Source organism: Penicillium canescens, assembly GCF_028828765.1.
Source record: "Penicillium canescens strain IBT 15451 chromosome Unknown utg000006l_segment0_segment0, whole genome shotgun sequence".
NCBI lineage: Eukaryota > Fungi > Ascomycota > Eurotiomycetes > Eurotiales > Aspergillaceae > Penicillium > Penicillium canescens.
Window position 1 is genome coordinate 3,210,362 of NW_026703968.1, and position 27,732 is coordinate 3,238,093.

General features: G+C 47.8%; 3 protein-coding genes across 3 annotated transcripts; 1 reads left to right on the forward strand and 2 right to left on the reverse strand.

The window, feature by feature from the left end:
- Window positions 1–2,177: 2,177 nt before the first annotated feature.
- Window positions 2,178–2,514, reverse strand: N7446_010065 (uncharacterized protein; the record flags this gene model as incomplete). The annotated part of the gene is given in 2 exon segments (XM_058518810.1): window positions 2,178–2,474; window positions 2,491–2,514. The coding sequence occupies 2 exon segments, from the start codon at window positions 2,512–2,514 to the stop codon at window positions 2,178–2,180; spliced, it is 321 nt and encodes a 106-aa protein (XP_058369598.1).
- A 12,613-nt stretch (window positions 2,515–15,127) lies between these two features.
- N7446_010066 (uncharacterized protein) lies at window positions 15,128–15,412 on the forward strand (the record flags this gene model as incomplete). Its single annotated transcript, XM_058518811.1, has 2 exons — window positions 15,128–15,262; window positions 15,311–15,412. 2 exons carry the CDS (start codon window positions 15,128–15,130, stop codon window positions 15,410–15,412), a joined length of 237 nt encoding a protein of 78 aa, XP_058369599.1.
- A 2,339-nt stretch (window positions 15,413–17,751) lies between these two features.
- N7446_010067 (uncharacterized protein) lies at window positions 17,752–18,772 on the reverse strand (the record flags this gene model as incomplete). Its single annotated transcript, XM_058518812.1, has 6 exons — window positions 17,752–17,765; window positions 17,814–17,943; window positions 18,001–18,109; window positions 18,160–18,221; window positions 18,280–18,496; window positions 18,558–18,772. The coding sequence occupies 6 exons, from the start codon at window positions 18,770–18,772 to the stop codon at window positions 17,752–17,754; spliced, it is 747 nt and encodes a 248-aa protein (XP_058369600.1).
- Between the last annotated feature and the right edge of the window lie 8,960 nt (window positions 18,773–27,732).

A 27,732-nucleotide genomic window follows, 5' to 3' on the forward strand; every position in this document is an offset into this window, starting at 1 on the left:
TGCACGTGACCGACATCGGCATCGTGATCAGCAGCTGTGGCCATAGCATTGATATAGATTTTGAAGCAAGCCTAGCAAGAAATGAGATCCCAATTGTTTAGACTTCAGATTACAAGGCGGCCGTTCATCTTTGCAAGTGCTGGACACCACTAGACCTTAGTCAAAATTTACTGGCTGCGTCGCTCAATTCGAATCTGACATAGTTACCTTACCAGCGATGACAAAAAAAACACGGGTTCATCTCAGTGGAGCCGTCTCACAAAAGGCGGAGACTGTTGGCAGAAAACGCAACTCGTGGGGCTGGAGCAATTGACAAATCTGTCTGCTTGTTAGCTTGACCCTGGGAATCAAAATATTGACTCTGGGAACCTCAAAGCATTTTCTAGGAGGTGTCTATCCCCTAGGAAATCCTCTTTAGGTCCCGGGCTATTTCTAATTCTAGGAAAGCGATGTTTACCCCTGGGATCTTCACTCAACGTTGTCAGAGATCGAGCATATATAGTAGCTTGGGTGTTTGGTCGCTGACCAAACATTGTGCCTTTTTGGCCAGATGGCGTAGTGGTAAAACCCAAGCATCCATGAACCGTCACAAACGTTCCTGACTGAATACGAAACTGGCTCTGGGAATACATTGACAAGATCTGGGAGCTGTGGAGCCCCTGGGAGCCTACTTTAGGGCCCTAGAGTCACTATACTGCTTCCGAGATCGCGGAGGCTCTCACAAAACACTTTCACCAACCCTGCTCACAAATTTGCGTCATTGGACGACCCCCAGAAGGCCAAATCATCGCCCCAGGAACCAACAAGTCGTCAACAGGAACGCGGCTTTGATTCCCCGAGGTAGGGATACCAGACCCCAGAAGCTACATCGGGTTTCCTGGGGGCTACGTGGCTCCTAGAGGCTGTTTCTTTGCTCCCAAAAGCGCTTCAGGGGGCCCCGGGAGTAAGAGAACTCCTAGGGTTAAGAGATGAATTCCTAGCACTGATGCAACCGTCAACAGGAGCGTGACCGATTCTTGATAATGACGATGAAGATGTCCATGTTTGTATCTGGATACGGCTATGGATATCTGTTCGCTGTTTATACGGACAGAGACGGAAAGTGCGCATAAGCAAGGAAAATCTCCCTTTTCTTAGACTTCAGCCGTGAAAGACATCAAGCCTAAGGAAATCGATATCAAACGCATCAAGCCTAGTGGATTTAGTTTCCACCTGATTTCTGGAGGCAGTAATGAGACGGCGTCTGAGATAAAAGCCCTGCTATCTGTAGAGGATTACCGAGCACGGCGAAGCAGAAATACTTACTCTAGTTAAGTTCAAGGTAAAAGAGAATCATGCTCTTACTCATTCATATTAGAACAAGAGCGAGTTATAACAGTATCTGCGACCTTACGAGCTTCAAACCTTCCGAGGACCACAAAGCAGCCAAGGAGGACCTCGCAGGCTCAGCTGGACTAGACGCAATCTCGCCGTTCTGGAACTCCCTGTTTATGCACTATATCGTATATTGAATGCTTTCAACATCACTTTTCACTCCTAAATCTGACATGGATTATGTATATGGCTTGGTCGAGCGGCGAATTGAGGAAATGATAATTTACCCAGCAAAAAAATGCGGCCCTGGCTCTTAAGCGCATTATAATTGGAATTGCGAGGTATTCTTTGCTCTGCACCTTGACTAGCTTTTGGAACTTCACAGGTCCTAGGTGTCATCAACCAAGGGGGACAAACAACGGTGGCTAAACGAATGCATGGCTTCAACAGGCCTCAATTAGGACAGGCACCCGTGCCTTCATTTTCAAAGTTCCCTATTTCCTGCTCTACAGGCGTGAGTGTCGGGTACGGATTTCCACTGAAGCACATTTCTCTTTGTTGCCAGAATAGCAACACCACTAAGTTTTAGACTGGGTCAGAACATGGAATCTGTATTTGAGGTGTCTCGATCTGCTGAAGGACACATACTGTAACCCATCATTAGCAAGAAAGACAATGGTCTTTGACTGAAATTCGCCACGCGTGATTGTATCTCAGTCGCCTACACCAAGGCAAGCATCGTGGCAAACAAGGGCGCCATTCGCAGAATGGCCAACAGACATTGTCGAGCGAACTAATAGCTGTCATTTCCGGCAAAATTCAGCGAATATGAAGAACAATGAAAATATTCGAAACAGAAAACGTCACACCACGAAGATGGAAATTGTGCCATCCTTCCCTGGGATTGGAAGACCCCTTGCTACAAGAGTTCGTGTTCGTTTAGCCCTCTTCTTTGAGGACATGCTCTTCCAGTTCTGATATAGAGCTACATCTTCAAGCGAAACTTCGGTCGGACGGAATTTATCCGGGGAGTCCTCAGCAGCAGCAGGCTCGTCGATAGCAGCATCAGGCCAATCGGTAGCATCAGGCCAATCGGCAGGAACAGGCTCAGCGGCAGCAATATCCTCAGAGTGGTTGCGTCTCTCCACTAAGCCATGAGCCTACATCGCTTCTCACTTGGAACGTTACGCCAGGTATCATCTCCTGCTATTCTGGAGCCTGATCATCCTCTCAAATATTTGCTTGGATTTCTGCTGGGTATTTATGACAGGGAGTTGAGAAGCTCCACCATCGCCTCATTTCCATTCCGAGCTGCCCATAATAGTGGTGTCCGATGATTATTGTCCATCGAGTCCACCTCCACATCATCTCGCTCAACCAGTAGCTTCACCACCGCTTCACGGTCATACTCAGTTGCAAAAGACAGTGACCCAGCCGCATAAGACAGTGGTGTCCGACCGTACTTATTCTTCGAGTCTGCCTCCACATCATCTCGCTCAACCAGTAGCTTCACCACCGCTTCATGTCCACCCCATGCTGCGTACGATAGCGGTGTACGACCCTCATTATCCTTTGAGTCCGCCTCCACATCATCTCGCCACAGTAGCAGTTTCACCACCGCTTCATATCCATTCAAAGCAGCACACGACAGAGGTGTCTGACCGCACTTATCCTTGGAGTCCGCCTCCACATCATCTCGCTCAACCAGTAGCTTCACCACTTCTTCATATCCACACTCAGCTGCCCATAATAGTGGTGTCCGATGATTATTGTCCATCGAGTCCACCTCCACATCATCTCGCTCAACCAGTAGCTTCACCACCGCTTCACGTTCATACTCAGTTACAAAAGACATTGACCCAGCCGCATAAGACAGTGGTGTCCGACCGTACTTATTCTTCAAGTCTGCGTCCACATCATCTCGCTCAACCAGTAGCTTTACCACCGCTTCATGTCCACCCCCAGCTGCAAATGATAGTGGTGTCCGGCCATAATTATCCTTCGAGTCCGCCTCCACATCGTCTCGCTCCAGTAGCAGTTTCACCACCGCTTCATATCCATTCAAAGCAGCACACGACAGTGGTGTCCGACCGTAATTATTCTTCAAGTCTGCCTCCACATCATCTCGCTCGACCAGTAGCTTCACCACCGCTTCATGTCCACCTCCAGCTGCAAACGATAGTGGTGTCCGGCCATCATTATCCTTCGAGTCCGCCTCCACATCGTCTCGCTCCAGAAGCAGCTTCACCACCGCTTCACGTCCATCCCAAGCTGCGTACGATAGCGGTGTTCGACCCTCATTGTCCTTCGAGTCCGCGTCAATATCATCTCGCTCCAGAAGCTGCTTCACCACTGCTTCACGTCCGCACTCAGCTGCCCGTAATAGTAGTGTCCGGCCATTATTATCCTTCGAGTCCGCCTCCACATCATCTCGTTCAACCAGTAGCTTCACCAATTCTTCATGTCCAAACAGAGCTGCGTACCACAGCGGTGTCAAACCACCATTATCCTTCGAGTCCGTCTCCACATCGTCTCGCTCGAGAAGCAGCTTCACCACCGCTTCACGTCCATTCAAAGCAGCACACGACAGTGGTGTCCGACCGTACTTATCCTTCGAGTCCGCCTCCACATCGTCTCGCTCCAGTAGCAGCTTCACCACTTCCTTATGTCCACACTCAGCTGCGTGAAAAAGTGGCGTTTGACCATTCTTGTTCTTCGAGTCCGCCTCCACATCGTCTCGCTCCAGAAGCAGCTTCACCACCGCTTCACGTCCACACAGAGCTGCGAGAGACAGTGGCGTCTGACCATTCTTGTTCTTCGAGTCCGCCTCCACATCGTCTCGCTCCAGAAGCAGCTTTACCACCGCTTCACGTCCATACAGAGCTGCGAGAGAGAGTGGCGTTTGACCGTTCTTGTTCTTCAGGTCCACTTGAGTACTACTTTTCGCTAATAGCAGCTCTTTCAGTCTGCCCTCAGCTTCTTCTGCGAGAAGGTGCAAGATTGTATTTCCTTCTTCATCCTGAACAGAAGTGTGTCGGAACGTCAAGACTCGGGCGAGGTCAGGAACGGCGCGTAAGAGTGATAATTGATCACGAGGGTTGAGATTCTCCGCCGTGAGGAGAATGATCTCTCTCGGGAGATAAGCACTATCTTTTGACGTTCTCATCATCTAGCGCGTGAGAGATGCGAAAAGATAATAAAAACCCACAGCAGTCTGGTCTTCTTCTTGCCACGCTTAGAGACGTCGTTAGTCTTGATCGCTGTTTGCGGAAAAATGTGGTTGCTAGCAGAGGTTCGGGCATTCCGTTTTGTTCTATTCCTGCTCATCCCGGATATCTCCTCCGTTCCACTTTCTCGGGATCATAAATACGGAGAAACTTGGAGGTGATAACGTACTTAGGGGCGGGCTCTGGTTGAACTTGTCAGCCTGTCAGAGTCCTCCAAAGCAAAGCGAAAGTGGAGGTGAAACGTCAGCAGCGGACCTTGCCTTTTCCTAGTGCAAAGTTGACAAGCTTTGTCGAAGCCTTTTTAGGGCTTGAACTTCGTGAAAAGATCAGCCGTGACTCAACGAATCGAACAATCTCGCTGCCTGAGTTACGCCGCGTGCCTGGTGGTGGGCCGGCAGGCATTGGACGGAATGGCCGAGGACGAAAAGTTCAATTTGCTTCACTCTAGAGCCGCATACATCCAACTATGTGCTTTGTGAAACCCATCCAGTTACTTCGGCGTTGCGGGCCAGTGGCCCATCGTATTGCACCCTTACACCCACTGAACGGTGCTAAAACCGAAAATAGACTAGCATGTGTCATAATAGAGTTCGGGGAATAGTCTCTAGTGTCTTCGCCCCTCATCCGTCCGATTCGCCCCACAAATAAAGTTATCGGCCCGATACATAATATTTCCGTGGTACGAGGAGCGCAAAGCATAAACGCTGACCGTAACCAGTTGAGCTAGGGAGGAAGTACATGAAAGGAACGGGCTGGAAAGGCCCAGTGATTTCATTCGGTGCCCAACCATTTCAGGTCTCCAGTTAAACCTGCTCAGGGATTTTCGATTCCATTAATGCTAGATCACCTCCATTTGTCCAACTTGAAAAATCGCCCGATATGAAGCATGAGCGAATTTGGAATTCTTTACCACAATCCATAATTGGACGTGCGAACTCGGTGGGATACTAGAGTTCAGGCATTAGTCCCAAAGCAGGTCAAACAAGCGAGATTGGGGATGAATCCCAGCGCAATGGTGGCTTGCCCCGCTGTTGGAGGCATTTTTGTAATGGGACACTTTGGCGCTGGTAGCCTTTTAAAACCCACCGCCAGTCGTCGCCCGCAATTGTTTTGCTTTTCTGCAACTTCCTGTTTCCAATGAATACAAAGCTGGTACAACTGTCTCAAAGACGAAACATCACTGTTACATCTTGTTGATTCCTTCAGCTCCAGTGAAACATTTCTTAATATTATGACCCACTCGTCTCGTACTCGTAATTTCCCGAGGACTACTTCGTTGTCAACGTAGCTCGCCTACGGTTTCCGCAAAGAGCATAAGACTCCGGGATGCTCAAGCTGATTAGAGATAGTAGTTAGTGGTGCGCAAGCGGAGCATGTAAACCCTCTCGCTCACCCAATTCAGGCTTATCAAAATGAAAAATGTCGTCACTTAACTCAGGTGGAATAAAATCATCAGTCCTGTTTGCTGTCATACGGCGGTTAATGTCAATGTCTTGATAGGCCTTATCGTGTTGAACTGATGAAAAGCAGCGAGCACCTTAAGCTTTCCTATGTGGAAGCCTAGATTCCGTGACGCAGAGTGAATTCATCTGGAGAAACTAGAAAGTGAGAGAAATGTAAGAGCTAGAACACCGGTTCTTGATGCAGAATGAAATAGAAAAAGACCACCGGGAATAAACAAAGCTTTCGATCCTAACCAAACCTTGATTCACGCCAGGGGAAAGCAATATTTATTGGCTTGGAAAGTGAAGCAGAGCGAGCCAAAGAAGACAGGTCTACAGGCCCCTTCAAATGACTATTGCTTCTGTGGCACCGAATCCTCGCGGGAGCACTGCTTGTGCGCCAAACCACCAGCGGTCTTATGTTGACCATGCATGCAACCATTGCTTAGTTCACGGCTAGTGAATTTCCTGCAGCTGCTCTCTCACTCATATTAAAAGCAGCCACCATCCAGTCTTTCTTTTTCCATCAACTTCCGCCATGCCTACACCTCACCATCCTTACTAAACCGCCTCAGAAAACGCTGGCTCTCAGTCCGTGTCTAGCACACAATTTTCCAGACCTCAGATATACCCTCAATCATCAGCCAACTTCACCGATCTCCCTCTGAAAAGCTACGAATTCCCCGATATAGTAGACCTCCTGGCTGGTCAGGGCCAACAGTGTACGATGAGCCTTCCGTTCAGGTTACCGATGCAATGCTGATCCTCCACAAATAAGCTAGAGAATTGGACAATTCCCATCTTTATCGAGTCAAAGCCTTCAGCATATCCACCCTTAGACCTACGGGACTTCGGTGACCGCGGAATTATCAACGTTTCTTTTCCCATCAGCATGCATTACCAAGACTACGATCCCCAGGTGCGATTATATCCTCCCTACCACGGAAACGAATCGACCGATGATATAAAAGATGTGACCCTACAGGGTTCCAAGCTGAAATCTCGACGGAAACGCACACCATGCAACAAGGCGACAAAGACTGGTATGAAACTACCAACCAAGATGCTCTGGGCCCGTGCTGACCACCATAGGGAATCTTGTGAGGGCCTGTACTTCCTTCAGTTCTAGAATATCTGGAGAATACCCTTGCCTGCGATGCTCTCGAGCAGGTACAAATTGCAGGCACTCGACCCCATGGACCAATCAAAGTGGGGTTCGCAATCTCAGCTTTAGCAACAATTTGCAAAACCAGCATGTCCAGTCATGCCTATCCCTCGAATCGGATAACAGTGAAACTATTGCAGCGAGCTTTGTCAGGCCTGAGCCAAGCCCCACGAATGCCAATGAGATCAATAAAAGACAATGCCGTGAAGATTCGCAGGCATACAGCGAGTGCCCGCATGTCTTATACCCAAGAGACAGGTCAGGATTAGAGACTGGGGGAATATCACCCACTACAGCGATCCTCAGTAGCCCACTAACATATTCCTGCTTGAAGACCCCAGAATGAATATGTTCCTGTTACCTCGACATCGGAATACCAGTCGTCAGCTCCACCCTCGGTCTCTGATGGCGGAGAACACAGAAGCGCCAGGACACTACCCACAGATTACACCAAATCACCAGAACCGCAAGACCCCGCCCCCATCGAAGCGACTAAGCAAACGCACGAACAACCCTCTAGCACCCCCAACACGACGAACGAGGGATCCACCTGCCCCGTGGACAAGTCTCATATTAATGACAATATGTTCTGTCGGATTATCGATGCAAGCCCGGCCTATGATGGACCTCGGGCAGACCTGAAAGGATTTTCTTTCTATATGAAGTGGCAAAGATTCAGCTTCGTTGAAGGAATGTGGAAGTAGGTGACTTGATTATCTTGATTACCCTGAGTGAAACCATGCTTATAAACAGATGGTATCCCGAATGCAGTGCCCTTGTGGAACTGACAAAGCAAAAGCTTTATCGGAAATCCGGAGTGATTCATGAATTGCTGGAACAGTCATGCGTGGCCACGTGCTTAAGTGAAAACCCGACCGTTGGGTGGCTAAGGGTAATTTTCCAGAATAAGTATGTTTTCAATCCGTTGCCAGAGATACTCCAAACTAATAACGGTACCAGCAATAACTGCGTGTGAGTCTGCATTCTATGGATTTTTTCCGTCTATTAACATGGCGAAGAGCATTCTCGATAACAGGCGCAATAACTGGTCTTGATGAAAAGCCGGTTACACATCAAATCAAGTTCTCGCAATTCATTCCAGATATCCTTTCGAAGTTCGATCCAATATTGCGTACTACTTTGGCTGTGGTAAATCATACCGACGGCCTCGCAATTTCTGGTGCAAATGCTGCGGAGCATACGGAAATCAATAACAGTGGAAATGGTATGTAGCCCGGGATCTGTCAAAAGCAATACTGATAATATATCTTCAGAGCTAGTCAGCAACGCTAAGGGGAAGGATACCATCATAGCAGAGCAGGCAATGCTGGCGCTCTTTCGCCGAGTGCGCTCGCGAACGTCACTCTCACCCCCTCGAACACTGAAAGAACTTTACCAAGCTGGCTTCAACAGCCTCAGGGCAAGAATGTGTCGAGACCTTCTTTATAAGTGGGCTGCTATCATGAGAAACGCTAAATGGTCAGCATATGAGGAGAGACCAAGCTGGTGGCCGGAAAGCGTCAGATACGCGAGTGCTGGCAAGTTGCATGGCCCTGGTATGTGCGTGTGGAAGCTGATGTTTACACTCACTAACATCTCAAAGAGATAAAAGGAGTTCTCTTTTACATATTCTACGAACACGGTCATGTTCGCTTTAGGGATTTTTGCACTTCCTGGAGAAAAATCGAAATAACCAAGGAAGACAAAGAAACCCTATCATGGATTTTCTGTATTCGGAGAGTCTTCAAGGACGATAGAAAGCTACGTGTGTACCCATCATGTCTGGATCCTTAATGAGCAACATCTGACAAGATAAAGTGTTGCCCGAAAATACAACAGGCTCTCAATATGCGCATTGAACATTCCAACAAGACAAGAAGGTCACAATGACAAGGGAAGAATTGGACAACAGCAAAATATTTGGATAGCAGAACTGGTAAGAACTACATTGTTATGCTTTATGTAATGCTCCACATACCTAGCCTCAATTCTCACATATTGTTCAAGAACCATGTGTTTTATCCCTATCACCGCTGGCTAAGATGACTACTCGCTTATTTCCAGAATTACAGATGACCACTCTGTCAGTTTAGCTGACTGCCATGCTTGCTCCATGTAGCTGGCAACCGCTGTACTCGTGTCTCATCTGGTGAACCGGTTCTGCGGTTCTGCTCTGTGGTACTGCTCTGTTGATGACATCGAAGAGGTTAACTGGACCGTACTCCTGCGTCCTGAGCTGGAGTAGCGTGCTGGTCATGCGGAGACAGATGACCATTAGCAACACGATTTCAACTTTCAAATGGTCTCCACTGAGCTCTACGGCCCTGTGAATACGGATACGGTTGGCTCAACTGTTCTTTTCTCGGAAGTTTGGCGTTAGCCGTCTGGAAGCAACCTAGAGGGATTTTGACTGGATCTCATAAGATGAGCAAACATACAGAGTCATTTTATCCATAATCGAACACTTGGGGTGGTACCTGAGCGTTTTGATGCCTGTGTAGTTAGATGCCCGTTCAACACTGCCGGGTATTGTCTGAATCATGATTGCGTTGGAATTTTAATCCTTAGTTCTGGCTTTCAGCCATGTAATGTCGTTTTGAAAGTTGAATTTCTTCACGGAAAGCCGGATAGTTACTACTTGATTATAGAACTTCCGACCTGATTATTGGATACGTTCAGCGAAGACGGGCAATGGAATCCGTTCAGGGTCCATGTATATCATCATGCATTTGGTGTCTAATAAAAAAGCTCTGAGGGAATGAGATCATGAAAGAGGTCAAAAATGAGGGGAATGGATCGATCATGGCCCTAAATGTTAGATTACCCCTAGTAATTTCCACGAATGTCTTGGCATTTTATGTACACAGAAGTTGGCCATGCGGCTGGACGTGGAAACAACAGATCTGCTAGGTTCTGCGGGCCCCTGTAGACAAGGATCAGCCATATGACCTGTTTCATGGAACTGCTTATGCTTCAGGTCCACATTGACGCCAGTTGCGGCTACCTCGGGCCAACTGTTTCAGGCAAGATCAAAGTTTGGTTCATCTACGCTATCTTCCAATAGAAATGAGAGCATGAGGGCCTAAACTCATGTGTAGTTAGAGGCTCTCACTCGTACAATGCTCTGAGAGCGAGAAAGAAGCCCCATTCCCCTCCCCCGAATCCTCAATAGTAAAGGCCCATCCTACTCCCCGGCAAGGTCGAACCATCATTTTCATTATTGTTAGGGCCCTGCGAGGTCCTAGGGTAGCAGTATGAGTTCGGGAAGTAGAGTCTATCGGCGAATGTACGTGCAGGTGTATTAAGAGACTAATTGCTGGTCCTCCATGCGAGGACCAGCGAGCACAATAAATACATGGTGCGATTAGCTAATGTGTTTAGCGACATGCACGGCCATCCTGGCCCATGCATGCGATCAGCTACCCTCGCAATGCGAGGACCAGGGCTTCGCCGTATACCCTCAGGCATCCATCAGGCACCTGGCAGGTCGGGGTCCTGACAATTATCGCCATCGTCATATATACAGTTCATTGTTGGGGAGCACTGTGAGGTCCTTTCCAATATACTTGGGGAAAGTCGCGGCTCCATTCAAAGCCTCCACTCCGGATCAACATCGGCACCCAAGATCAGTTCTCATTTGGTCAGATGCGTTACCCAAGTTCATACACCTCACAACATTAGCTATTCAGGGTACCCTCCGGTAGTGGAGAATAGGTTTCTTGCTACCTCCTATGAAAACTGCGACTTCGTCTACGAACAACCTCCTCCAGCACCTTTTTTGGCAGCGCCACCCGCGCTCACTTCCTCTCCCCCACCGTCGCCCCCCAAATTTCGGGTGATCCAAGCTCGACCAAATAAGCATGGTTCCAGGGTCAAAAGGATTGATAATACGCGCGTGCTATTGTTGGGAGGAGCAGGTATTTCTGGTCTGGGAGCCAGTAGAGCTCTCGGTGAGTCACATCCTCGCATCAAGGTGCACTATCACTGAGGTGAGATTACTGCAATTGTTCGGCCGGTACGTACAGTGACTGGCCATAAGTTTGGACACCCGCCTTAGACCCACTTTCATACCGCTTTCCCTTATAGCCGACACCGCCTAGAGAGACACGCTAGCTACGCGTCGCTATTTCTCGCGATTTTAGCCATTCTACCTATTTTATAATACTATTTCATGAAGCCTACCTTTCAAAACCTGCTATTTTTACTATGGCTCCACGCTCAGAACTTACACCTGCTTTACGCGAGAGGATCTGTGAGCTTCATACGGCTGCTCGTTGGGGTTATAAACGTATCCATAAGAGATACCCCTGGATTTCACTATCGGGGATCCGGTATACGATTAAAAAAGAGCATGAAAGACGTGCCGGTGTCTCAAAGCCGCGTTCTGGCCGACCGAAGAAGCTTAATGAAGCCGATAAAGTACGCCTTTTAGACTCAATCCACGGGAACCCTCGCGTTACACACGAAGACCTTCTTACTGAGGTCTCTTATAAAGTGAAAATAAAGTCAATTCGACGGCTTTTGAATGCTGAAAACCTCCGGAAATGGCGATGTAGCTGGCGACCTTATTTGACTGAGGAACATGCCTTTAAACGGCGTCAATGGGCTTTTCGCTATCAACACTTTACTCCCGAAGATTGGGCTCGCGTCTTTTGGTCTGACGAATGTACGGTGGAGCGTGGAATTGGTGTCCGTCGAGAATGGACATTTACTCGGCCAAAAGACCAGCCAAAACTTGGACAAGTTCAAGGCCTTCCACAACGGGGAAAGCAAGTTAAGCAGATGTTTTGGGCTGCTTTCTCGGGCGCTACCCGTCGAACTGGTTTGATTCCGCTATTCGGGGATCCGGAATCAGAGCGTGGAGGTGTGAATAGCATCGTTATCCGGGATCTATACCTCCGTATCCTACCTACCCTAATATCGAATGAAGGGTCGATTTTTCAGCAGGATAATGCGCCAACACATACGGCCCACGTCGTCCGAGAAGCTCTACGGGACTTAGAGCTCGAGGTAATGGAATGGCCGCCACATTCGCCTGATTTAAATCTAATTGAGAACCTCTGGGCGTTGTTAAAGGCAGAGATCTATAAGCTTCGGCCTGATCTCATTGATATGAGGAATAATGAGCAGACAAAGGCTATTTTAATAGATACAGCACAGATTGCATGGGACCGATTGAACCTTGAGCACCTAAAACATCTCTCTGAGACTATGCCGCATCGGGTGCAAGCTATTATTGATAGTGAGGGATGGTATACGCAGTATTAATTAAATGGCATGAGGGTTTAAGTTAAAACCGGCAGAAAATTATGTAATACCTAAGTGGGTCTAAGGAGGGTGTCCAAACTTATGGCCAGTCACTGTACTACTCTCAAGGGTGGACATGAAAAACCAAACGATGCTCATGCCCGATAGGTCCTCGAAGGAATTCAATATCTGCGCGGCCAGGGGAGAGCATTCGCCGTCTTGAGTGCTGGTACTTTGTTACTCACGGAGTTCGGTGGTGTCAGGGTCGGTGAGTGGATATCTGAGCATAACTGGCGGGATCACGTGAGCATGAGATTCTCTCTGATCACGTAACCAGATGTACTTTGGTCAACCAATGGCCTCCTCCCTCCGGTGTCACTGTCTCTCTCATTTTCTATCTTCCCAGCACACACAAAATGGGATGCGCTGACTAAGATCCAGGATGACAAAGCCGTATTATCTAATTACATAGATCCACAAGGGAATTGATAGGGACACTCCCACTTTTGTTCCGGACACTCCTAATTATGTAATATCCATGATTAGGTAATTGAAAACGTCATGTGATTGTATTGGTATTCATTCTCCGTATTATTTACATGACCTTCGTGTATGCCCAACTTTACCACATGCAGTGCATTTAAAGGGTGCCCTCTTCCGTTTATTCATAGTCTGGCTGTTGTCTTTCTGCTCCAATTGATCCCACTTCCGCTTTTTAGGCTTTGGAAAAGGAATCAAAGGCTCTAAGAGAGGAAGGTATTCTGATTCCATTTCAGAAAGCCCAGTTCGCCAGAATGGGTGGATATCTGTCAATGGGATAGCTTTATTGCTCTCCAATAAACTAGTAATCCGATGGGCACAAGGAAGACCCATTGTCCTTGTGAACGTATTAGTACAAGGGGGTAAAGGAGCAAGATTTGTAGCTCTTCTAGCCTTTGTAACTTGCTCGCCAATTAGTCGTATCGAATAGCGGGAGGTCCTGATCACAATATTAGTATAAAGTTGATGTAAGGTTACTACTGGCCTCTCAATCTGATCTCGTCTAAAATCATATTCAAGCGTAGCATGCCGGGTTTGTAAAGCCTGTGAAATCCTTTCAAATACGATCAACATATCCCCTGTCGAAGCACCGATGTGCTTTTTAAAAAGGCATGTGAGCCTTCAACTCGAGAGGTCGCAGAATTACCGAGGTGTAGGCATTGTTGTGTCCATGCAACTATAAATTTTTCTTTATGAATTAGCCATGTCTCCTTAACATATCGAAGAGAAGGGGAGGTCTGATATCGCTTCTCGAACTCTGATAGCCTCGAATTGTAGTCGTTCTCTGTAGTAGAATAAATTAGCTGATTCCATGATTTTTGAAATGTTTGATATTCGGCGTTCGTCGTAAAATGCTGCTTCGTATTAGACGTTACGTTCTTGTTAATATGCCAGATGCAAAGAAGATGGGGATAATCTGGACAGACGACCTTGACAGCACCTAATAATGCAAGGTCTCTATCTGTACAAAGAACTGGATAGAAAGAGAGGGGGTCGAGAAATGAGAAAAAAGTCTTTAAAGCCCAAATATAGCTCTCTTCCTGTTCATCCTGCATAAAGCAAAATGCAACGCTAAAGGTTGAATTTGATGGCGAGACACCAATAATATGCAATAGAGGCATACGATATCGGTTTGTCTTATAGGTGCAGTCTAGGACGAATACCCTGTTGTATAGGTTAGCATACTTGATTGACTCTGGGTGTGCAAACATAAAAAAGAGGACATGTCCTTCGCTATCCTGCTTAATAGCATATTTCCAGTGATTTTCCTTCAAAGTCTTCAGTAGAAACTCAAGGGGAGTACTATTACCGAGCTTTTGCCTTCGTAAAGCACTTCGCGCATTGTAGATGTCTCGAGGGGTAACTAAAACATTAGGATGCTCTCGTTTGATTAGAGCTAGGATGCCACGAGGGGGAGATCCAATTTCCGATAGATGTAGGACCTTTTGAAGCTGCTCCTCTGTGAGCCGACGGGCAGCTGAATGTCCGATCATATTATCATCAGCTGTGTGATTATGATTCCGGTTTTGGACCTGTAGCTCCCACTTATCATCAAAAAGCATTTTCCCGTATAGCTTAAATGGACAGCCAATCCGCCGTGTAGTTGTCGTTCTTCGTTTCGCTCCATCAGGAGCATTCACTCGGTCACGATACGTGCCACCACGGTCACAACCAAGATAGATGTACTTATCTGTGATTGATCGTATAGTAGTGACAGCGTAACCTTGCGAGAGAGCATGCTGACGGACAGAGGCAATTAATAAATCTCTGCTATCAAAAATTTGCTCAGTAGGGGGCTCCATTTCTGAAAAATCCGAGAGGCAGAGATTTGAGGAGCTAAGAAAAGAGGGAGGCGAGAGCTGGGGATTTATACGTTTAATATACTATACTATGGTATGACATTTAGAATGATGTTGCTGTGGTAATTCCAATACAATCACATGACGTTTTCAATTACCTAATCATGGATATTACATAATTAGGAGTGTCCGGAACAAAAGTGGGAGTGTCCCTATCAATTCCCTACCTAATCATGGATATTACATAATTAGGAGTGTCCGGAACAAAAGTGGGAGTGTCCCTATCAATTCCCATCCACAACTCGGGAAAAACAGATTCTGACAATTAGCCATGTGGCAGCGGGAGTGGAACAAAGTTGCAAGATCGATGCAGCCGAGATGGACGCAGCCACAATGGAACTGTTTGCTGTGGCGGAGGTGGTGGAGAGACTGATCATGAAGAATCCTTCGCAATACCCATGGAGTGCCGAAGTAAAGAGTCTGCCTGACGAGTTGAAGAGATGCAATTCACCGGAGATGCTACTACGCGTAAGCCTTGACCGCCAAGCCCTTTTGAGTCACCTGCTGACCAATCAGAGCAAACCGTCCGAGCAATTGGGGGATGAGGGCGAATTGAAGATGCTGGTTAACGCGGCCAACAAGACTGCTTATCATAATCTAGAATCGTCCATGATCTAATTCAGAGGAATTAATTTTATTGTTCGTTGAGAAGGAAACATGAGGCTATATACATGACAAGAGGATCAAGCTGATAGCTTGATCCTGATTTTCAATCAACTTGATTCTTTGTATAGACAACTCGGGATTAATTCCGGTGGTGCGGCTTGGTCTGCACCAGCCTTATATTACAACAGTTCAAGCGCATATGAACGTCGTGATGCGTGGTTGCGGACGACATCAGTTCCTCTTGTCAGCCGGCTGGCGAGATATTACATTCGGGTATGTTTCGTTCTGCGGCAGATAGTGCAGAGTGCAGAAATTGGAGGCAATTTGCAGCTCCATCTGAGGAGATCGCTAGGGGTATCTTTCTTGGTACAGCCAAACATCATCCACGTTCACTGACTAGCAAAGTACTCACTACGATTACTGTTACCGCCGGATATCGCCATATACTTCCGGCCCCTCTTAACCTCAATAGATTTGCCCCGATCACTGCCTTCGCCCTGCTCTCAATGTGCGCTGTACGCTTCGATTGAATTCAAATACACATGTATGAAGCTAAGCAGCTTATTGAGATTGTACGATTGAGTGAAGGCAACAGGTGATGATTAGTCAATCTACGAATCAATATGCGTACCCTCTTGTGTCTTGTGTTATTAGTTCTCGTTCTCAAAATGAGTAAGATAACATAAAATACAGCCAGTGAGATGTTCTGGTTGGAAAACATTGTCAGACATGAGGCAAATCTCACCTGCTTTGTTGGTAGCTAAGCTTGGCCGTGTCTGTAAAGATAGCTACCCTCGCATCCATTCCCAGCAGATACGCTATCTTTTGAATCCATCTCGGGGGGATTCAGCGAATAGGAATGAAATCTAGGACCAAATCTTTAATGGAGTTCTTATTGCTGATGCATGCCTCGATCCATGGCGAGAATCCGTTGACGTCCTTGATATCGGGGTTGGCGCCTCTTGAGAGTAGTACGCTTGCGAGTTCTCTGTTGCCTCGGTAGACAGCAAGCGAGAGCACTGTCTGGCCCTGACAATTTGAAAAATCAATCTTTACACAAGGGTGTTGAAGGAGCCGGTTCACGAACGCAAATGACCCTTTCTCCACGCCGTACCACTATGCACACAGGTCGTTCGCGTTTCTTGTATTCACGCACGGCTCTCTCTTACACAGCAAGAGACTGGTGACCAGCTCTGAACCATATTTTGCAGCTGTCATCAGAGGAGAGAAATTATCAACCATTGCATCTACGTCTGTTTGGTAAGAAAACAAGGTCTTTGCAAAGGGGCGATTGTTGGTTTCGGCGGCTCAATGAAGCGCAGAACTTTTTTGGTGCCAAATCTTATATTTTATCAGTGCTAGGAGTAGCTTGGGATAGAGTGTTGAATGTGTACAAGCAAGAGCAGAAATATCGCTTCCTTGCAAGGTTCTGGCTATGATCCAAAGGATCTCTGTTGGGCAGTCAAGAATAGTAATCTGCATGACCTTGTCAGCATTTGGAAGGCTCCTCTCGTGCCTACTATTCATACCATGATTTTGGGCGCTCGAGTTGAGTTCGCGAAAGGGGACAAAACATGCTGCTTAGAAGGCTTTTGTTGGTTCGAATATGAGGGATGATGGCAATGAGTTGTTGAGTGTTTTGAGTTAAGAATACAGGCAAAGGCGATATGGCGAGGTAGAGAAGCTTGAATAACCCTGGTGGCACCAGCCAAGCATCCGCTTTCTCCTACCTGCTGACGTAGCAACGGGCTAGCGGTCCTGGGAACGCTGTCTGAACACTGAGGAGTTCCGTATTCTTGGGAGCATCTCCTTGACTTCTGGAATTTTGTTCAGCTCTATAGAGACCAGATCCATTAGAAACATAATCTTTATGATTGAGATTCTACGGCATTTCAACTGAACAGCTTATGCTCTTAAGCAACGTCGATTTATTCATGTAGGTAGATGTATAATATCTTCTCGGATCAGGTTCTAAGATACCCCTTATCACATGCGCCGACACTCGGTGGTCACAACACCCGAGCCACAGCTCACGCAAGAATGCGTATACCAAGCAAGGGATGCTATTTTCCGGTCGCTAGCGGTGAGTTACCGCAAGCCTGTTCTGACCGAAGGATATATTCCGACAATAGCCTTGACCATCTTGCATTCAGGATCTGGTGTAAAAGTTGGACCTGGATCTGCCCCAGTTCGTGGTCTAGTTATTGTAAGGGCTAGGATAAAGATAGCTTGGGCATTCACGGTCATTGGGTGTCGGGCCCAACTGTCGACCAGGGCACAGCAGGGCGGCGTAATGCCCAACGTAAAAGCAAGAGTCATAGACACCTAAGGGCTCGTATTTAGCGTACGTTTTATTGTTTTTCGGCTGATAGAGATGATTCGTGATCAAAGTAAAAGAGGGTAGACAACGTACCAGCGGCACCACATGATGAGCTTGCATCTTGACAGTTGTTGTTCTCTCCCTGAACCAACGGGAGATGGATGTTCATGTGACTGGGCTCACTTGTGCTACAAATACGTCCGTCTTTCGTTTTCTTAATCACCTTTGAGAGAAATTAGGCTGGAGGACTCCAGAATTAGATCAAGGAACGGGAACTTACTCTAGCTATTCCGTTTGCAACAAAAATGTTAGGGCGAAAAGTCTCAATAAAAGGATGTAGCTGGCTACTATCGCTGTAGGTAACCGTGTATGATGTTGCCGTAGCGTGGCTGTTTAGACTGATTAGTTAGACACTATCTGACAGAGCCCATATACGTACCCCCACGTATAGGAGAAGCCGGCCCTTATGCCAAGTTTGTCGAGATAATCAACAGGTATTTTCTATGCTGCTGTAAGTCCTTGTGCTCTGCACCATAATACTAGCAGAGGATAGACTAACCAAGTCTGGGCCTTCTTGGATTGAGACACAGTACGAGTAAGTATAGGCGTATGACTTCCCGATACTTCCAGGAGGACAGAGGGGATCTGAAACTTGATGTGTGTTGCCTGAGACCACCTGATAGTTCACAGTTTCCCAGGTATAAGAGGTTTCCTGTTCACATTGACAAAGGTCGGGACAATTGATCCATGCAAAGCTTCGAGTATCAGGGCGAGAACTATTGCATTTACACCAACATGTCAGTCAGCTTTTCTCGCTGTCAAGTGGCGAAAGCTTACCGATCGCTATTCTCAGTTTGGGTATTCTCAGCAGCTCCGCGCTCCTCCCAAAACCCGGAAGGGGGCTTAATTCCTTCAGAGTAGTTGTAGAATCTTACCCCATCTTCAATGTAAAAGCTCAACTTGTCTGGTTCCGGTAAGGAGTATTGATAGGTAATGTTACCAAACTCAATGATATCTGGATCCTGGCCAACCAAGTCTAGGATAGAGAGCATTTTATTTGGTAGACTTGTTGGGAGAGGGGGTGGTACAGCTTGTGCCCCAAGTGCGTATAAGGCAAAGACGGATCCTAAGACAGGGATCAGGCATGAAGATGGCATCTTATTAGACGACTACTCCGACCAACTGAAGTATGTGGTTGTGTGAAAGGCGGCCACAGGCACCGTATTTATGTCGTCAAAAAATACCGTTGGGTCTCAGCTATAGGTTTCGAATTTGCCTTCACCTTTGTAACAATCATTTTCACCAAGGCCCAGTATCATATACAGGCTCACAAACGCGCTTGGAGGCTAGAATCAGAATGTGTAGCAGTAATGCTCAAATTAGAATCCTTTCTCTTTGTATCTTCGCGCAGATTGTTGTTGGCTTAGAGAAGGGAAAAGCGAATCAGAATTTCGATTGGCTCCACGTTTTGCCTTTTGCAATCTGCCGGCGGCATTGCTCCAAGTAGTTGTCATCCAGGCACAGTAGCACGTGGTGGATTTTGACTTTGACCTTTTGGTGGTTTCCATATTTGCTGCGAGATCCACATGTTAAATATGGCTTCCCACTCCATTCGGTTTGTAAGTCACTCCATGTTCTTAAGTACAGTTTAGCACGCACTTAATAAACAGCCAGGGAGCACCCAGCTCGTTTCACTGCTGTGAAAACTCGGAAGGTAAAGCCTAATGCGTAGCTCCTAAAAGTAGCCATCAAAATAATCTAATACTTGGTGGCTGTCGGGACATATACTCCCGTCAGAATAAGCAAAGAAAGGTTGTACGTAATCTTGCTAAGCAATGGCTCCCGCCATATGGATTCAGGGGTATTGGGTCTTAACCACGGAGGAACATCTATTTTACACGAATCAAATTGACTTTTGCTTTGGAAGCATAACCACTGTCCACTTAACTGTGTACACAGTACCTAGCTGGTTATACCAACAGTGGCGGTGGCGCTGCCATGAGGACTAAAAATATTGCCATGGAACTGATAGGGGTGCTTCGTTGGACATAGGTTATCATAAGTATAAGGCTCAGTACGGAAATCTTAAGTTGCGGAGAGTTCACAGAAAAATAGGTTTTAGCTCTAGGTACCACAACGGGGTGTCCCACTATACTATATCAGAGGGTTAAACAAGCAAGAGAAAGAAGGCTTACCAAAGGTATAGTATTACCAAGACAGAAGAAAATGGCCTAATTGGCGCAAGAAGAAACTTAAGATATCTCTGTGTTTGTTTTGCCTTTTGAGATATTTATCCAAGATCGTACAGCTAAGTAGGAAAAGATGGTGCAGGTGCAGAACTACTTCATCACTTCATATTTAGTTCAATGCACTGAGACAAACTGCTCGGTCTCGAATAAAAACGAAGAGAGATATGTTCTAAATCACCCCTACATATACATCATTAATTTCTTGTTAGCTTTAATGTACAATCAGGATAGCCGGCGCGATGGGTTATGTTTACAATTTATCTTTCGAAGAGCTAATGTCTCGCTCACCACTTTTCTAGACATTAATCCATATGAGGCAGTCGGGTAAGAAGGGCGCACGCGCGCTGACTGACTGGGAGTATCGCCTTATGAGGCTAGCTGATACAAGAGGCACCGGCCCGGTGCACGGGCTCCGGCAAGTGATTTTTCGCCATAAGTTAACTACAGTAGTTTTGCCTCTTTTGGCTCAATTGCCGCAGAATTTCTAGGGCTTGGGGCTGGCTGAGAAACTTGGAGGTGATAACGTACTTAGGGGCGGGCTCTGGTTGAACTTGTCAGCCTGTCAGACTCCTCCAAAGCAAAGCGAGAGTGGAGGTGAAACGTCAGCAGCGGACCTTGCCTTTTCCTAGTGCAAAGTCGACAAGCTTTCTCGAAGCCTTTTTAGGACTTGAACCTCGTGGAAAGTCCATGGCTCAACGAATCGAACAATCTCGCTGCCCGAGTTACGCCACGTGCCTGGTGGTGGGCCAGCAGGCATTGGACAGAACGGCCGAGGACAAAAAGTCAATTTGCTTCACTCCCAGCCACTGTGTGAGGACACACCAACCCCCGTGCCTCTCCATTCGGCTGCCTGTTTCCTGTGGTCTGTACGGCTGCAGCCATAACTCTTATCTCTGCGTGTCGCCAACAACATTCGTGCGAGACATCGGTTTCTGTCTCAAGTATCTTCAGTCGTAGGCCAACAAGTCATCGTCCTCAGGAGTTGCCAACGGAATGTACAAGGCATCTCACACCGACGAGCCCCTCGAGGGTGACGGCTACAACCAGAGCCCCAATCCAAACTCCAACGACCTGACCATCAACGAGGACTTCAACAACCTCGTCAACAGTCGGGCCGAGCGAGAAAGCGACTCGCAGACACTCCAAACGCAGCCTCGAACGTCCCAAGGCAATTACCCAGCGATGCTTCTACCGAAAATGACGGTTACGGCAAGGCCACCTACCGGCTGGCTCAGCGGTCAATTGATCGTGGCTAGTCCCTAAGGGCGGTTTGCAAATATCTGCAACCGCCTACCCCCTGGGTTGTCTGCGAGCTTCGGTTGTGGCTAACGCCGCCCGCGTCGCGCTGCCCCAGCGCGTCAGGAAGATGCTCGCTACCTTTGGCTCCTTCATCGGGCCGGGCTTTAGGATTTCGGTTGCCTACAGTATGTTCAGGACGCTCTCATCCCGCAGTCTTCCCCTTCACCTAACTTACATGCGTGCATCCAGTTGGTCCAGGCAATTACTCGACCAACATCGCCGCAGGAGCCTCGTACTCCTTCCGCCTATTGTTCATCGTCCTCCTCTCCAACCTATTTGCCATTTTTCTCCAGAGCCTGGCAATCAAGCTCGGCACCATCAGTGGCTTGAACCTCGCCGAGGCCTGTCGCGCCTTTCTCCCGCGATGGCTCAACTACATCCTAGACGCCTTTGCCGAGGCTGCCATCATTGCCACGGATGTAGCAGAGGTAGGCCCCTGATTCACTCCCGATTCGTATCTTATGCGTCGGCAAGTGCTGACTGACCAGGTGATTGGATTTGCCATTGCATTAAACCTTCTAATCCCCCAGGTACCGCTGGTCGCCGGGTGCGCCATTTCCATCATTGACGTAGTGGTAATCCTGCTCTCCTACCGCCCAGAAGGGTCCATGAAGGGCCTACGGTACTTCGAAATGTTTATCATTTCCTTGGTTCTCGTCGTGGTCGTTTGCTTTTGCGTCCAGATGTCTCTGATCCGTGTCACTACCCCCGGTGAAGTCTTCAAGGGTTATCTTCCGTCAAAATCTCTTATTGAATCGGAAGCGCGAGTTCTAAGTCCCTCCATCGCCTTCGTACTCGCTCTAATGCTGTCCCAGTATTTATCAGGCCTGCGGAATTCTCGGGGCAACAGTCATGCCTCACAGTCTTTACCTAGGGTCGGGCATTGTTCAACCCCGCCTACGCGAATATGATGAGCGAAGTAGGCTCTTGCCTCGTCAGCTTACATCGGGGTATTCGGTTCTAGATGATGGTATCGACAAAGGCTACTATGTCCCGTCCTGGGGCGCAATGTAGCACTCGCTCACGGTCTCGATTCTCGAGCTGGCCATTTCGCTCTTCACATTCGCCCTCTTTGTCAACTCCGCCATTCTCGTCGTTGCCGGTTCCTCGCTATACAATAACCCGGATGCCCTCGACGCCGATATCTTTGGTATTCACGATCTGCTCTCCAAGTCTATCTCGCCCGCGGCAGGTATCATATTCGCTCTGGCGTTGCTGCTATCGGGAGTCTCGGCGGGAATCGTCTGTACCATCGCCGGCCAGATGGTTAGCGAGTGCTCACTGAACTGGAAGATCAAGCCGTGGCTGCGCCGCCTCGTGACACGCAGCATCAGCATCACACCAAGCATCAGCATCGCCGGAGCCGTGGGTCGCTCGGGGTCAATGCAGCACTTAATGGGTCGCAAGTGGCGCCGAGCATCATACTGCCGTTTGTTACCGCACGCCTCAACTACTTTACCTGTCGCGATAAATATATGACGGTCCACCCCGGCAGAGCGCGCTGGCGCATGGCGGGCAGGGACGACGAGAGTGAGGTGGACCAGGTAATTGGAGAGGGAGCCGAGCTCGAACGCGAACGTATCAAAATGACCATCTCGCGGTACACAGCGATCCTCGCCGTCTTGATTTGGCTTTTCATGTCAATCATGAACGTGGCTAATCTGGTATTCCTGGGCAAGTAAATGTTACGGTGCCGTAGTAGCTCGGTGAGGAGCAGCTGTGGGAGGGCCAGTGGCCCAGGGAGAGGTATTCACATGGCAATTCCGTTATTGCTCCCAATCGAAATCTGGTTGTCCGCACTTGATTTTTGTTAATATGGAGCGCAACCCTGCGCTGCATGGGTGGAACAATGGGGGAATTGGTTCAGGGATGACGAAATTCGGGAAAGAGGAGGCGAGGAAAGATGGAAGTGCCCGTCATAAGAAATGGCGCTCGGCAATTTCTCTGTCCCGAGCCGTCATATCCAGCAACTTCATGTATTCAATCCGCACAGTAGGGTTCTGGTAATGGAAAGTGTCCAAGGGAGTAAATGAGCAATGAGAGGCGCTGATGTGTGGTATTAAATGTATGGGTATTTCAATAATCTACTCAATCAGCTCCTCTACGATGTTTCGAAACTAGCCAAATCAAAAATAGATTAGCATGTACGGAAATAAAAATTATGTAGGATGGCGAATCTGATTTCGAACTTGGGTTGTACTCCTGCTGGCAAACTTGTGCAAACGCAGTGAAGGCTCGACACGGGCATTGTACCGTAAACGCAAGAGATCAATTTCACTTCTAATTCCTGTCCAAGCAAACGGCCGAATGCCCATTGATGCTTAGTTGTTGGACGTCTAGACTGGGTCAGCGCAAGTCTTGCTTGACCTACTACTGTCACATATTTTGTAGGAAATGGCTTTTGGGTAAACTAGTGCAATCGGTTGCCTTTACAGTTCAAAGTTGAACCGCAATGATAACCGGTTCAACTGCGACTGACCGTCTCGACCGCGATCTGATCCGTTGCCCCACGTGAACCGTGCGCTGACATGTATATCCGATCCATTTTCCTCCTTTGAACGTTCGTAATATTTTGTATCGAACACTAACGCAACGATCGGATCAAGGATATCCGTATCCACATGAAGCCCGATCCAGTAATTGATTTGAAGTGTATTTCCAGGAGTAACATGGCTGCCAGATCAGATTGTGGCATTATTTAGCGCCGAAAGCCACAATTGAAGGTATGACCAATCGAGAATCTGCTATGCGGTTCCAGGAGCTTTGCGCGTTTAGGTTTGTCGGTAAAAAATCCACTAATACCTTGCTGATATGATAATATCCGTCAAGCATTCTCTACGTCTAAGTAGAATACTGATCAGGGCTGGCCCTCTCCTTTGGAGCTTGACAGTGGGAACTAGTCCACAGACAACCCGCGAGATGGCTTCAACCTTTCGAAGTCTGACATTTAATGGATTTAGTATCATGAGAATAGGTGATATGGCAAGATCAGTTTGCTTGAGCATTCAAAGAGGGGCATAGCCACGTAATAAGCCACAGGTTCGTGAAGTCTCTCTGGGTACTACACAGACCACTTAATCTCAAATTAGCCTTCCGTTGGTGCCAACATACACTGACAAAGGTGTATGTCAGGAGTGAGATGCAACGGCACTGCAGCCGTAGCGCTGGATGACAGCCTAGAGATTACAGAATCATGACATGTTCAGGTCTAGCCGATAGGCCAATGGTCCGTATACGCCGCCGAGCTGATGGAACATTATCAACAAGCATGACCGAATTCTCATAAAAATAGCCGAAATTGAAACCGCATGTGATCAAGGGCTCAAGTGTGTGAGATACAAACAGAAGAAACCAAGATTGAGGCGTGAAATATGGATGCAATCAGGGAGCATAGGTGCATCAACGTATGCCCCGACACAGTATAGGGCTTGGGTGAACGTTGACTCAGGACTTGAATAGACCCATGAGAGTAGAACCGCCCTCCGATACCGTTAACCAAAGCCATAAAGATACAAGAGGCTGTCAGTCGAGATATATCAGAAAAGACAGCGTTGTAGATCGAGACGCTGCATAAAACCAAGGCTCCAAACCCTCCAATCACCAGCACTCGTTCTCTCTTCTCTCTTGGCCAGGTTATCAAATATGTGGCACAGACCACCCCGCCCAGTGTGACTCCCAGGAAAATGGAATTGTTGTTCCCGCTATCAGTAGCCTCTAAAAGCAAGACTGATACAGATGTCCCCCATATGTGAAGAATAATTCCAAGGTGGTCCAGCAGGAAGTAGGAAGAAGGGAGCTGCTTTCTCGAATACAGCACGTAGTGACAAAAGGTAGAAGTCCCAAAACAAATGAGATTGACTAAGAGAGAAACCAAAGCTGTGGCCGTATTGCTTATGGATGAAGGGCACTGAGACACACGGTAGATAAAGCAGAGTAGGATGATACTGCCACATAAATGGAATCTCGGGTTGACAGAGCCGTTGGTGTGCACGAGGGTGCTTCGGGGTTTCGAAAAGCGACAGCTGGTTTCCATGTCGACAAAATAAGTTGTCACAGAGAAATTTATGGAATGAGTAATTTATGGCAACATATAGGTACAACAATGCGAAGGCTTTTCGAAGTAGACGGGATAGAAAGCCTTCAAACCGGTGGCAGGGCCCGAGTAAAGAAGGCCTTTCCATGGGAGACACATCTTCATTCCATTACAGTATGCTCAGTCTCACTGTCATAGTGAAAATCAATCACACAGTCGGCTTTTGAATTTCAGTGCTCTGTTAGCAGCCCATTCCAATGGTGGCGTTGATGATCAATCTCGCGGTGTTGATGGTTGGTGGATATGCTTCATATTAGTGGCTTCCGGTGATGAACGGACCGGGAGATATATATTCAATCACAACGCATTTTCCACATTCGTTTAAGAGCTCAGAAATTCCAAAAGTAAATAGAGTAAAACCTAGAGGACTGAAAAAGAATCTCAACCATGATCACAAGTTCAAAAGTTGACTTTTCCCGTCCGTCAACAGGGACGGCCAAGCTTCAACGGGTGATGGGTTGAGTACCCGTGCCCGTGCGACCGCGGCCTGACGCTTTCCGCAGCCTAGACGGACAGAAAACACACAGCTCAGACAATCAACACTCGAGCGAGGCCAGAAAATTTCCATGTTCCTTGGATGAAAATGTGAGTGCCTTGGTAAAATCAAAGAAAGAACAGCTTCCATTGCCTCAATATTAGGACCGTAGATTCAACGGTGAGCCAACGTTTCTTAACCGACTCACTTTGACTCATTCTCTACTTGATTTTAGCATGTTTTCTCGGTGAGCATCTAAAACCACACCAAGAAATTCGCTGCAAATACTTGCGGTATATGTTATATCATTCCTCACTTAGGATAGCGTCGTGTCCTTGAATGTTTGCTCTATAATAGAGCACGTACGCGACGGGAGCCGAGAAACCTATAAATTCGCCCTCTCCCCCAGCAATTTGTTCTACAACACTGCCACTTGCTGCGCAAAGTCGAGCAGGCCCTCGGTTTGAGGCACCTGATAAGTTCTTCCCTTCAACCCTACTGGAATTTCCACCATACTGACACCTATGGATACGTCGTGGGCCGACAATCTAGAAAGTACTTGTGAGAACGAGATTCCCACCAGATGCACTATGCCACCTATGCCAGCCGATCAAAGAAGCAGATTTGGGTTAGCTGTTCAAAGTATGCGAACATCTGTCCACAATAGCAGCGGACCACTGTTCCGCCCCTGAATATCGATGCAAAAGAGCAATTTCCATACAGGTATGTAGATTTCAGCGCGACCCTTTCCGAAACTGGACTGACTTCAAAGACAATGCGAAAGAAAGATCCATCCGTCCAATGCACGCGCAAAGCCACGGAACCCTTTCCGGTGTCTTCTTTCAGAACATGTAAGTCACTTATTGTTTCGCCGACCGAAAAGCTAATGATGGACAGGAAACCGTTGACAGCGCCCTAATGTGAGTCCGACCCAGCGGCGCCGTCAGTGCTCCGGGCAAGGTCATGGCTTACACACCATTTCTAGCCCTGCCACATCAAACCATGCAGCATGTCCTATGTGAAATACTGCAAATCAAAGGCGCGCGCCAACAACAGGACGCATAAGCTCGAGAACCTTGTTCTCTATGGTAAGGTGAGTGGATATCGCGGCTCTTGATGCGCCGGGTCCGATGATTTGTGCCAAGTCTGTGCCCCAGACACGAACACTACTGACATCTTCATGCCGTTGCAGGAGCAGCCCATCGCCAACCGCGCAAGGTCTCGTGGCGAGTTACCTATTCCCGCCGACTCAGATAAGACCAAGGAGCCGACGCGCCATCGCGTCTTCCCCCTTCTCACCGCCTTTTCATACGACTTGAGTGCCTCAGCCTCTCGCCGCCTATGGGAAGCGGTCTCCCTTTACGACTGTACAATTTCTTGTCATGGGTGGGTTCTCATGCGCCTTTGCCGTGTTGTGAACTTGTCAGTTCATCCAGCGCAACTTCTCGAAGCGACAGCCGGAGAGTGCGACGAGCCTGGATACAACATGGCGTGTTGGTGACTGCATTGCAGAACAGAATTGGCAGTGAACTAGTTGGTAAGCTGGTATGATGACGATCCTAATTGATCATCTGTCTCAACCATACACTCGGGGAAGTCTCCATGAACAACGTAAAGCACAACACCTCGTCCAACTGGATCAACACTTGCTGACTCGGGTCTCACAACAGGAGGCTCCCTCATATTCCCACACTCGAATTCGAAGCGATCAACTGTCTTGTCTGCTCAACCTCTCCTGCACCAACACCATCGCATGCTCTGTTTCTTCCTCATGACTAACGGTGGCATCGATGAGTCTCTCCCTCGACGTTCTAGTCGATTTGGTTCATCAGATCACGCGTTGGTATGCTTACCTGATGCAAGACCCCAAGAGCGCATAGCAGTGTCTGTCTTTCG